We start from the raw sequence: 13,731 nt of genomic DNA on the forward strand, positions 1-13,731 counted from the left end.
ATGACATAACTGTCTTGTCTACAAAGCCTACTCCATTTTACAATGATCAAGTGAGATCATGATAATTCTAACAGAACCTCATATTATTTTTCTAGCTCCAACTTTAACAATACACTAAACTTCCAGATGTTGAGTAAGATAACTTAATTACCTGATAACCTATGCCCAGAGATGTCTACTGGGGTGTCCCATACTCAACGTATATAGATTAAAGTTGAATTAGGTAATCATCCAGCATTAATACCAGTAACAGAATAACTTTCAGAACGTGACTTTTTTCACAGGTATTATACTACATAAAATAAACTATCTGCACATGAGTTGTACATACATTTGCACATTGATTAATAGAACTGTCAGATTAGAAAGTGCACAATATATGTAAATATTTTGCTCCCTTTTATCTTTAAGATTAGTTATGTAACACCAATCTAGAGTAAGAAGAATAGCAGGTATGCATCTTAAGAACCAGAAGTTACAGGATCTAAGATATATGCCACTAATGATTTCTGGCAATGGCTTTTACTGATGTCTACAGAAGCAGAAATTGTCTGTTCTCCTAAAAGGCAACAGATTGAAATTAAACAATAAGGGAAAAATGAATAAGGCTGAAAATTGAGTAAGGATGCAATTGACTCCTTGATTTTTGAGGATTTGGTCAGTGTGTAGTAATTTTTAGCAACAAATATGTTCATAATAACAGTCCCAGGGATTCTCTGTTGTATAGGCAATTGAAATACTTGAAGGCAGTATCTATGAGATTGTTTACTGAATAACAGAAAGTGCCATGTATTCTGTTCAATGTGTTCCATTTTTTAATTATAGTTGGTTCTGCCACATACTGTATGTTTGTTGAATTTATTCTTAAATTGTTACTAACTTCGTTGTTTATAAAAGCATGAACAATTCTTCCTGCAAAATTGAAGCAAAAGAGACCTGAACTTCCACCACTTTCAGTAATTTGACTAATAGACTTCTACCAGTCTATAAGGTTTATGTTTATAAGGACTAACAAGTAGATGTATTTTAAATATTATTTTCTAATTTCTTATCAGATATTGTGTTTCTAAATATTTGCTATCATGCTTCTAATATAAGAATTGTTTTATGATTTCTCAAAGAAAGACAAGTCAACCTATTTATCACAACCTCATGTAACACATCCTGCAAATGCAACTTCTACTGGAAAAGAGTCACTGATTTGCAAAGAATGAGCCAGCTAGCTTTCAACTATTGGATATCTCTTGGATTAATCCATTTATCCGCTTGCACCCAAACTAGTTTACATTTGCATCACTAGGGATAAAAGTGAAAGCAAGACTGCTTTCTATTCTCAGCCATTAGATCAGTACAAAAAAAAAAAAAAGGAAAGAATTAGAAATGTAGTATCATTCATAGTTTAGGATTGGCTGGTATAATCATCACTCAGCAGATTTTTAGACACTTTCATTTGCTGACAGGAAGGACTGTGCATAAAGAAGGGAGTGAAGCAAATCTTTACTCTTAAAGCTGATCTCAGTAAACAAACCAGGAAATAGTGCAGCTGTGCTTTTAAAATATGCACTGCAAGAGATTTCAGCAAGCTGATGATATATCGTGCATTAATGTTGAAAAGATAAACACAATTGGAGATTGCAGGAAAGGGCCTTGTGTTTTAATGTTGGCAGAATGCTTCCTAATGAATAAGAATGTGCTGCTGGCTTCACAGTGCCATATGGCAGCTTTTCTAATTTTAGTTCAGTACAGATGCATAATTCTCTCCCTTGTTTTACCTTCTAAAGTCATTCTGCAATTGTATCTTTGCAATATTTTGGGTTTTTATCAATAAGGGTGCCTGTTGCTGTGTGCAGGTCTACGAAGGTATGTTGTAAAATGTAATAAGAAGATATGTTGTTTTTTAAATAAAAGGTAAACATTGTTAGGGAGGCGTAGTGTTCCTGCTGAGACTGGAAATTGGAACGGCAGCTAATAATTTTATAAACTCTCCTGAAAAGCTGAAATCTTGTGAAAATAATAGACAATTCCCTGCTGATTGAAATGCTAAGACATGATTATTACATGCTTTTTATATTCAAAATTCAAGATTTTAATGCAGTGACTAATGCAGTGAAAAATAATCTTAATAGTGAACAAAGAATATGAATAATGTTTGAATATTTCATTACGCTGGACCTGTTTGTTATCTGGTCAGAGTCAAATATTTATGAAAATGTTTGATTTGGGGGATTTTCCATTTTGTTTTAGTTGAACAATATGGTGGATTCTTATTTAGAATTATTTGAAGTTTAGTAAATAAAAATAAATCCCTATACTTCAACTGCCATCATGTCAATACTTAATCTTTTAAATGATTGTATGCTCTATCATTCCCATTTTGCTCCCAATCCCTACTGTAAAATGTATTTATGAAATAGAATAAAGGGATTTTTAGATTCCATGGATGCTTAGTATTGTTGAAATTTGTTCAAATAAATATTGCAATTATGTAAATATGCTATTCTGTTTTCTTGCAACTTGTAGAAAATTCTTTTTTTATTTTTATAGTCTTGTTAGTTTAATAATAAAATTGGATTGAAATAAAAATATAGAATGTAAATTAAAAATTAAGTATATATTTAAAAATTTGATTTAAATACACCACATAATAATCTCTCTTTTTCTTTCTTTCTCATTTTATTCACACCAATGAATCTACTCACAAGTAAATAGGATAGCATCATAATTATCTAAACTTAATGGAATATATTATAAATCATATTTCATGTGTGATATAGCTGTTCTATCATGATTAATGTTTTATATTTTCTAGCCTTAACTGTTATCCAAACGCTTTATATTTAGTTCAGTAATTATCATCAGTGTGGGATTTCTGGCTTTCCACAGATGTAGGAAGTGTAAATTGTTGATGCAAGTAAAACATTATTAGTAAATCTTGATTTGCCAGTTCGTCTTAAAATGATGTGTGGATCTCACATTTATTTTTAGCAGCACTATTTTGCTTTTGCTGTTAATAGCAATAATTTGCTTTTATCCAATAATTTGGACAATAATAAAATCCAATAAAAATAGATGATCCAATAACATTAGTAGTGAGTTTAAATAAATTCTAGTTGAATTATAGAATCATTTGGCTGGCGCATGCACACAGATGGCTCAACTTCTACTCTTTTAGGTACAAAAAGCAAATTGATGACTTTGGACCAGTCATGCCCTTTCAGTCCTAGGAGGTAGCTCTGACAAACCACCTCCAAAAATGTTGCCGAGAAAACTGAGGGGATTAATTGATACAGTCACCAGAAGACAAGGCTGACTTCAAGATACACTCCATATTGTGTATATATATATATATAAACTTTCCTCAAGGAATGTATTATTTGTAATATTTGGGGGGGGCTTTTGTGAGGAAACACCTCAAGCTAGATTCCAAAGTAAAAACATAAATCACAGTATATTGTAATAATTAATGAACTAATAAAAACATAGCAATAATAAAAAATCACATATCTCATCTCTAAACTATTTGAATTCAGTAAGTAATTACAGATAAAGATCCACTAAAAGATTATTCATAGGAGATCAAAGACAAAACATGTATTCATTCATTCACTGTAATGAATTCCTGGTAATAAATATGTACCACTGAAAAGAGACTACTGTGAAAAAAACCCTTTTCTTCATTCACAGTAACTAGTTTGCTCATGATTATTTGTACTTGACAAACACTTATCTTGCAGGCAAGAGTTGGCTCTGTCTGAATGAATTTTAAAATGGTGATTGATTCCATCTGGGTTCATGATGATACCCATTTTCTATAATAAGTATCAAATATAATCTTCTTACATATTACACTACACTATGCTGTCTTGCACTCAATACCATATACTATAAAGTATGTGTTTTTCCCTCTCTTTTTTATGTGCAGAGAAAGCAGCAGCAGCCAATGAAGATGAAGTGCAGAAAGCTGATGTGTCATCCACAGGTCAGAGTGTAATTGACAAGGATGCACTTGGACCAATGATGCTTGAGGTAAAGTGCTGAATGTTTTAATATTTAGAATTATTTCCAATATTCTGTTAGATTCAGCAAAATAACAAATTTGGATTTTGGTTTTGCAAAAGCAGTATATAATAAAATCTGGTGCCACCTTAAAAACCAGCATATGACACAACCTTTCTGCAAGTTCACTTTATAAATTGTAGTTTATGGGCTGCATGGATTGTAAAATTCGAAGTCAGTAAAATATGCAAACAAATATAATAAAACTTTGAATATATGATATGCTAATTTATGTTTTTCTCCATGTTATTTTTATAGTTCAGCTTCAGAGCACTCTGAAGGATTAAGAGTTAACTTGCATTGTTTTTCTATAGTTTTCTATAGGAGAGTATACCGATTTAGATAATAATCTGACTCAAAAGTGTAGCAATAAATAATACTTCACAGTGTAAAAGAAATGACACTTAGGAAAACAGTATCTTATGTAAAGAATTTCTGCAAGAGAAAAACAAATATAGAGGCAATGATAACATAAAGATGTAATAACAGTACTCTAGTCATTTCATATTCTTATATAAATAATTATATTTACAATTAAATGCCATTAACAAATGTACAATTAACAAATAATTGTATATTTCTTAATATATAAATGGACTATTTAAAACATTCAGCTTATTCTTCTTCCTGAGCCAGATTTGAAGTCTATTTAATAACGTTGTTTTCTTTTAAGTTATGTTATGGGCAGAAAACAGCAGGCTATTGTTCAAGAAATTTTTTTACTCCAGTTTGAAATGATTTGATTCCAGCTAATTGAATGGGCAAAATTGACATCCTCTAAATTTAATTCCAATAATTCAAATACCTAGTTCTCATAGATTCAGAAAAAGAAAATAAATATTTCCTATAATTTATTATCTCATTTGTCCTGCCCGATAGTTAAGATCTGAAAGATTTGTAGTGCAGACACCCCAGCTGTCAGAAACTCATTTAACTGGCATAAAGGATAGGTCTTCTCCTATGTCACTTCTAAACTATAGAATGCACATCTTTAGAATTTGTATTTTGTCCTTTCTGTTTGTCTTTAGAAAACCAACTAGAACATAGCTCTGTCACAAAGCTTTTAATTGTTTTCAGTCTTTTCTGTATTTTAACTATTGACTGCTTTGACTGTTAACTTCAGCAAAAAGAGCTGATAAAACAAATCATATTGATCCCATCTTTCATTGTCATATAAGAAAGGCAGGATTCATATGGAAAATAAATTACTGATAAGAAGAGATAAGAAAGGTTAGAATCACAACTCATTTACCATGAGATACTGCTTCCTTGTTCATTTTTATTATATTACATTACAATCCAAGGGATTTGGTTAGCAGGAAGATTACATAATTGGGTAGGTCTGGTATTTTTGGTTGATCTGGATTGGAGAGATTTAAAGTCTATTTTTCTTCCCCCCCCCCCAAAAAAATATATGTTAAATTCTTGTTTGAGTTTATCACAATCACAATTATGTCCTTCTGAATTTTGAGCATTAAAAAACAAAAACAAAACCCAAAGAACCATATCCAACAGCAAACCATTCTGATACCTTTTCCAGTTTTGTACCATTGACTCAGGTCCCCATTGCAAGCTTCAGCCTAGCAAAGTTAAATCTACCTAATGATTTGGTTTGATCAGTCCAACCCTGCCTAAATAGAAAACTATGCTATTTGCAAAAAACAGGTATATTTATGGCTCTGCCTGAAGACAATATTTCTAAACCTAACAGAAAAGAGCATAGATTTCTGTCACTGAGAGAAGACACTTCACTGGTACTTTATTCTAAAATCTGGGGTGGGGACATTAAAAGAAAGATTTTATGCATACCAATTTGAATTTATGGTGAGAAGTTTGGAATATATTACCCTAGATTGCTACCAGGATCTTATCATGGTTTTAGTTCTGTGAGTCACTAATTAAATTAAAATAATGCATATCTGTGTGTATCAACCAAGGAATAAGATTAGTTAGGTACAGTGAATCTTCTCTTAGATTTACAGCCTAAGTTATTAAATATGCTTTTAAATTTAGCTTATTTTTCAGTATAAATATTCAATACATATTATGACAAATAGTTTTAGCATTGAGATATTCATAATTCCATTGATATCCCAAGATTTCAAGTTAGTTTTTAATTTTGCCTTCATGCGCCATAATTTTTCAATTAGCTTTTCTATTCTACTCACTTGGTATCTTTAGTGAGTCTGCTGAAAACTCACATGATAAATTTAAGCCATGTATCTCTTCTTGTTCCCAGCACAATATAGCACATGAAATTCAGCATTATTTTTAAGTTTTAATATTCAGTCATGTTTGCATCTATGCTCAGTTATGTTTGTAGCTTGTTGTTAAAGTTCAGTCATGTTTGCAGCTTGTTAAGCATAGTAACTTTATTAGTATGAAGTTTCTTTAATTATTTTAATAAAAAGAGGAGAAAGCATTGCCCCCTTGTCTTTAATAAAAAAAAAAAATAACAGACAGCTTGAATCTTAATATTATAATGAATAAAATCTTTCTCCTTTTTAAGAGATTTCGTCAGATAGTAGTAGTATTACTTTCATCTTGTGTGGATTCTCAGCTGTGTTCTAAAACATTGTTTCCTAACTTCAGGCCCTGGATGGATTCTTCTTCGTAGTGAATCTAGACGGTAACGTGGTATTTGTATCAGAGAATGTGACACAGTACTTACGGTACAACCAGGAAGAATTGATGAACACAAGTGTATATAACATCCTACATGTTGGAGACCATAATGAATTTGTCAGAAACTTGCTGCCAAAATCTATAGGTACGTGTTCTAAAGATACATTTTGTAGTGAATATGTTTTTGTTTACTTTTGTACATTGGTCTTGCCACCACTTGGAATGGATTTCAAATGTTTGCAATTTCATGGCAAATTCATCAGGGATTAGTAATCTTTTCAGGCTCTGGGTTCCATAACAGTCAGAATTTCAAGGATTAGTCTTTAAGTCCATTTTTCAGCACACTTTGAATGATCACTGAATGAATGGACATAACCCTAGAACTTTCTCAGTCAGATGGGACCCACTGATGGTGATGGGCACTTCTGAGCATATCCAGTGAAATCTTTAAAAATTAAAATGGATGGATAACAACCATGATCTCTGAGATCACGCATACATATAACCCTCCCTCGCTACACACATCCAACCCACATTTCAAGGCAGAGTTCATCTCAGATCATCAGAGTGCAGCAAGAAATGAACATTTTGTTTTTTGCTGGGACTGGCCATTGTCCATTTCAGCTGACTGGCAGGTAAAGCAGAGAGGTTGCTTTTAAATAGAATTCTTTTTGCACTGATAATACCAACAAAAATGAACTGTTTCCTTCTGTTGACATGATCACCAGCAGTTTTTACAGTTGTTAATTGATTTATTATGTATTATTGAATTGTTATTGGTAGAGGAGTTCATCTTTATTATATTAAGTATACAGGAAAAAAATTTTTTTTTTCCAGGATGCCTAATATTGTTTTACCTTAGCAGATGAATTTAGCTTTCTGTTATATTATCAGTTCGTTCAGTCACTACTTCACTGAGTATGGAGAAAGTTCATAGCTGGAAATAATGTTCATCAGCCCGTGATATATTTTTTTCTTATTGTGATACAGTATTAATATAAAAAACATATGGACCACTGAAGTATCAAATGAGTGTTTATATTGTGGCAAGGATTAGCTCAAGAAGAGAATATGGTATAACAACTTTGAACCAGCCCTGAGTCAGCAGCCATGTCAGCACTGGCACTGACTATAATTTACTACCGTATTTCAGAGACTGATTGCTAGGAAATTACTTTTAAGGGTTTAAATATTATTGGTCAGAACATCTTGGTAAGCACCTATTTATTCTATATGAACTTTATTTTATTTAGTGAATGGCGGACCTTGGTCTGGTGAATCTCCTAGGCGCAATAGCCATACTTTTAACTGTCGGATGTTAGTTAAACCTTTAACTGATTCTGAAGAAGAAAGTCATGAAAACCAGGAAGCACATCAGAAATATGAAACTATGCAGTGCTTTGCGGTTTCTCAACCAAAGTCCATCAAGGAAGATGGTGAAGGTACATTTTATCTGTATGAAGGATGGCTTTCTCATCTGTCTTTTTTTCTTGGCACAATTTCATTACTAATAAAACTACTAAACAACAAACTAACAACTGATTTAACAGCCTTTCAGGAGTCTATGTATAGTTTCATATTCACTCCAAAATGCATTTACCATAGAGGAGATTAAAGCAGGCAGAAACCATAAAACAAAAACTGAGAGAGTTGTCTGTGAACCATACATTACTTATATGGTCTAAATTAATCACTATTTACATAAATACAAGATCAGAAACAACATTTTATGTTGATCTCTCTAATTATCTTATTGACTAATACAATGTTAAAGTTTAAATTAAACATTTGCTGATACTCAGTATATGCAGATCAGTATGCATATTATTTGCTTATTGTATATAAGCAATGGCAATTATTGCATCTGAATATTCTTGATGTCTTCTGCAAGCTGATTGTGTAGAATCCACATATCATTGTTTCATGAACTTGGTCTAAAATATGCATACCTAAAAATGTTGATAGAATTTGTTTAAGTTACAGTAGGACTTACTTTTTATAAATTACAGCTTATGTTTTTAAGTTTGTTGGTGTTAGTTCATTGTCTTTCTTAAAAAATGTTAAAAGCACTTCGATTTTTAAATTTATAAGCATTCCCATATAAGGCATTTTGAATGAAATACCAGTGAATGATCATGAATAATAGGAAAAGCAGGTCAATCTTCAGCTGTATAAGCTCACTAGGTAATTATTATCACTGGGTCATAATTTTGAAGAAAATAGTAGAAAGGAATGTAATGTGTGTCACCTTGAGTTCTTAGACTGCAGACTACAAATCTAAGAAAAATAAATTAAGGTACATCATTCAAGATCACTGTGCTATACAGGTGAAAAAGATAAACATGGTTCTTTAATTTATATAATGGTCTTCTAAAAGGCTGAAGCTAAAATAAATTATACCAGAATACTTTGAGCATTAGCTAGTTGAAAAGTGCAAAAACTAGAATGGATTTAGTCTGCAAGAGTCTTCTAGGTTTGCAGTTGCTTCAGCATTAAATATATGTATTCAGGAGTTCTTTGAGAACTGCTTATTAGTAGTTTTTAAAATTTGGTATTACTCTAAGGAGGTACTGTCATTTTCTGTTTAGAATGCATATCAACTTTATAAGGGAGCCAGGAAAAACTAAGGTTATAAAGCATTAAGGAATAACAACTCATGATTTGCAATTTGTAAGAAAGGCTATTGTGTTACTGATTACTGATCATTGAAGGAAAGAATTGTTTAGGCAAATGTATATTTATGTTACTTTTAGCTCTGGGTTTAGTGGAATAAAGTCTGGTTTAACCTTTGTGGCAGAGCATGAATAATCAATACATAAGGAAATTAAAAAGCATTGCATAATTTTTTTTTTCTTCTTTATTTATTAAGAATTTTTATTAAAAAATTCTGCAGAGATAAAAGGAGGAAAAACAAGTATAAGAAAAAAAAATTAACGAAACTAGATTAAATGACTTCTTACATTTTTTTCAACAGATAATTGCAATCTTAGTGTCCCTTCTTTTGCTTAAATATTTTGCAGATTCCCTCACCCTCTTATTTAATCTGCATCTTTCTTAATATTCATACATCATCAATTCATTTTTTTCTTCAACAAAAAGTACAGATAAGATTTCCAGTCTTTCAAAAAAAAATTGTTTGTGCTCTAACCAGAGTTTTATCAATAAGTGCTTGGAAAAGAATTGATTTGTGTAATACTGCCATCCTCATATAAGCGAAATTTAGCCAAAAGAACTTAGGGATTCCTTGGGGAACTGAGAAACATCACTACAGTAGGAAAATAGTCCTTTCCGCATGCCATTGTCATGTTTGCTGTCTTGTTGTAATTCTGTATTATAGAATTGTTTAGTAATTCTGTATTACACTATCAGATACTTCTGTTTGATTAAAAATTATGTTTGTTAAAGATCTGCAATCTTGCTTGATTTGTGTGGCACGGAGAGTTCCAATGAAGGAAAGGCCACTTCTGCCCTCCTCAGAGACTTTTAGTACTCGTCAGGATTTACAAGGTACAAAGAACACATTAAAATATTTACTTGAAAAAATTCACAAGACCTGAACAATCTCTCGCATCAGTGTCTTCATATATGTGTATGTGTGTGTATAAACAGGCAAAATAACGTCACTGGACACTAGTACCATGAGAGCAGCTATGAAACCTGGTTGGGAAGATGTGGTGAGAAGATGCATTCAGAGATTCTATGCACAACATGAGGGAGATATATCTTTTGCTAAGAGGCATCACCAAGAGGGTAAGGATATTCTTTTTTTTACTTGATATTTTGAAATAAGGTTATGCATTACCTGTCATGGCAATTGAAAATAACTCTTATGGAAAAATTGTGAAATTGTAATTTATTAAATGAAATTTAACTTACATTGCCAAAATTGTTAAAAACCAGTAAAATAAAGACAAATTTAAAAATAAATCAGCAAACAGATTGAAGACTGTATAGGGTAGAATAGATGTACTGTATATAAGTCAAGTTGTTCATGCTGTCTAAACTTGGCTTTTGCTTGCAGACATTTCGCTACCAGAACAGTTGACATTATCAATTCTAGTAAGTGTGGGGTAGCTTATCCTGCCAGTGTTGTCGGTGGGTATGGTATATAGTAGCCTGCCTGGGGGTGTGATTTTCTCCTTGATAATTCCTTGAATAGGCAAGGCAATAGGTTTTCTGTTTGATTGTTTTTCTGGTGTTAATCCTGCTTATCTGGGTGTAGGCTGCTGGACAGGATGTGGTCTGTCTTTTGTTTCCTTAACTTTTTACTGCCTCTTTTGAATGATATATAAATTTATCTCTATGTGTCTGTTGATGACCCATTGATAGCTGATACTATGTATGTAAATACTTTTCAGTATTTTGTTGTTGACAAAAAATATAGGAATATTTTAAACAGAATACAAAAGTGGTAAGAGAAGAAATTAACAGTGTTAAAAACTAAAAATTATATTAAAAGTTTATTCAAATACCGAACCACTGAACATGCTTTTATTCATATTAGAACCCCATACCATTAATAATAGTATTAATAATACCATTTTCTGCTAGAAGTTTGGATCAAAACTGGTTTAATGTTTACAGTTTGGGATGTACATATACATATACACACACATACACACATTAAGGTTGTGTTTCTTAACATACTTCAGACAGTGTAGTGAAGAATACCTCCCTTCAGTCCAGCCTAGAAAATTAGAGAGGAAGGATTTTTTCCCCTCAAAAAATGTATGAAGAATCTAACAAAATTTTATGAATCCTGAGACACAAGGATTACCTGCACATACAGGCGCAGGTACTGTATGAGTTGAATGAGAAATTTCTTTTAAAGCAATATAGCCATATCTCTAGAATAAAATGACTTTATTTAGTAAAACAGGGCAATAATCACATCTATAATTCCAAATAAATTCAGTAAATTTTGTTTATCTAAACTAGTTTCATATTTCCTGTGTGGGTACATAATGGATTTCATGGCATAGGCATATTCAACGGCAAAAATAATTTCTTAACATTTGCCTTCTTCTCAGATGCTTTATTCTGGTCTTGGAGAAGCTTTATCCTCATGATCTTACCCACCAGTATAACCATAACGCTCCTTAAGAATTCTACCAGTGAATTATAATAGGATAGATTAGTTTTAACTGGTAAGGATAAACTTTTAGAAGTAAATTGTGATAAAAAAAAAAAGAATTCTGATTATAAGGCCAACATGACCTCTGTGTGGAGAATATAAAAATGAGTTAGTCTAAAAGTATTGTATTACTCTTTCACAGTTTGAATCATATATATTGGATATTCTATTAAAACAAGTTAATTGCACACTTGCCAGGATGAAGGATATATTTATTAATTTGAAGAATATAAAATTTTTGTTTATATTTACTTCTCAAAAGTTCTAGATATAGTATGTAAACACAGATATAGAGAAGATAATAATTCTATGCAATGTATTTAATAAAAAATAATGTTTTGTCTTCTACACAATATCTACTGAAGTGGCATTTAACTTACCTCTCATATGTTTGAAAAGTATAATTTACCTTAATTAAATGTTTATGTAAAGTCCTAATAAATTATTTCAATGTTGTTTCATAGCAAACTGTGTGCAATTACATATGGATATTTATTTAGATTGTAATTTTTTTTTCTAAAGTAAAATCATGACATTTCCCAAATAAGTATTTACTATATGTTTTTTTTTTAATTGTGGCATTTGAATTTTAAAGTTAAATAACAAGGCTTTGAACCTGTGAAATAGCTCTGGCAGAATGCGGTAAGAACTGTAACTTGTATTTGCAAGATTTTAAGGAAAATATTTTTATATTGACCATTCTGTCTGAAAATCCAGTTTATATGCTATATACTCTGGTTGTGGAATTACTAAACATTATTTTCCTGATATAAGACTGTCCTATGTTGGCCAGTAGGTAAAGTCAAACATTTAAAGGAATACTGGGAGCTGTATGTCACGTGCTAAAAGGGAGACAAGATAAAAGCTAACAGCCATGACATATAATGTACAGGTTTGAGTTTTACTGCTGTTATTATTACTACTGCTTTTATTTGTCAGAAAGCCTTTTTTCCCTCCTTTCATCTTATAGTCATCTCTGCTGAAGTACAGAGCATACTCCCAAAAGACCAATTTCACGTACATGTTATATACTGTTTCTGTGGCCAAAGGAGAAGGTATTTCTTTATTAAGCCTTTGCTTAATCTAGACATTAGAGAAAAGTTATGTCTGCCTCTCCTGCTTAAGAATATTCCAAAGGCATCTGTGAGAAAATGATAGACTAAGATGAGGCCTGATGCATCCATAAGGGTTTTCCTTATGATCTTGCACCTGTTTAATGCATTATCTATGCCAATTCCACAAGAGTAGGGAACTAGCTTTGAGACAATATCTAACAAAATGAAATTCAATGTAGAGAAAAGTAAAGACTTACACTTAGGCAAGAAAAACCAGAAATACGCATATAGACTGGGTAAAACCATGCTTAACAGCAGTAACTCTGAGAGGGATCTTGGAGTCTTAGTGGACAGCCAATTAAATACGAGCCAACAATGTCCGATGGCAGCCAAAAAAGCCAGTGCAATCCTAAATTGCATTAACAGAGGGATACAATCAAGATCAAGTGAGGTACTATTTAATTTATTTATTTATTTATTTATTTATTTATTTATTTATTTATTTATTTATTTATTTATTTAAAATTTGTATACCGCCCTTCTCCCTGAGGACTCAGGGCGGTGAACAGCCAAGTAAAAACATAAACTACAAACATTAAAATACAATTAAAAAGATATATATAAATTTGGCCCCATGATTAAAAACAATAACAGACAATTAAAAACATTTTAAAAAGTGTTAGGCCAGCCCGGCTTGCTGGAAAAAGAAGGTTTTAAGGACACGGCGGAAGGCACCGAGGTCTTGGATTCTCCTTATCTCTGGGGGCAGCTGATTCCAGAGGGTAGGTGCCCCCACAGAGAAGGCCCTCCCCCTGGAGGTCACCAGCCTACATTATTTGGCTGATGGCACCCTGAGGAGGC

At 32.0% G+C, this 13,731-nt stretch overlaps 1 protein-coding gene across 5 annotated transcripts in view; it reads left to right on the top strand.

Annotated features, from left to right (window-relative positions):
- The window catches only part of NCOA2 (nuclear receptor coactivator 2), a 135,596-nt gene that overhangs the window by 87,681 nt on the left and 34,184 nt on the right, over positions 1 to 13,731 (top strand). For all 5 annotated transcript variants that reach the window (XM_070940496.1, XM_070940499.1, XM_070940500.1 and 2 more), the window contains exons 5-9: positions 3,923 to 4,026; positions 6,649 to 6,826; positions 7,935 to 8,123; positions 10,087 to 10,188; positions 10,291 to 10,431. In XM_070940496.1, the coding sequence (XP_070796597.1) occupies positions 3,923 to 4,026; positions 6,649 to 6,826; positions 7,935 to 8,123; positions 10,087 to 10,188; positions 10,291 to 10,431 (714 nt within the window). The remainder of the gene's footprint in view (positions 1 to 3,922; positions 4,027 to 6,648; positions 6,827 to 7,934; positions 8,124 to 10,086; positions 10,189 to 10,290; positions 10,432 to 13,731) is intronic.

The sequence above is a fragment of the Pituophis catenifer genome, unplaced genomic scaffold, assembly GCF_029215685.1.
Source record: "Pituophis catenifer annectens isolate HBS135680 unplaced genomic scaffold, rPitCat1.0.hap2 SCAF_3, whole genome shotgun sequence".
In the NCBI taxonomy this organism is placed as follows: Eukaryota; Metazoa; Chordata; class Lepidosauria; order Squamata; family Colubridae; genus Pituophis; species Pituophis catenifer.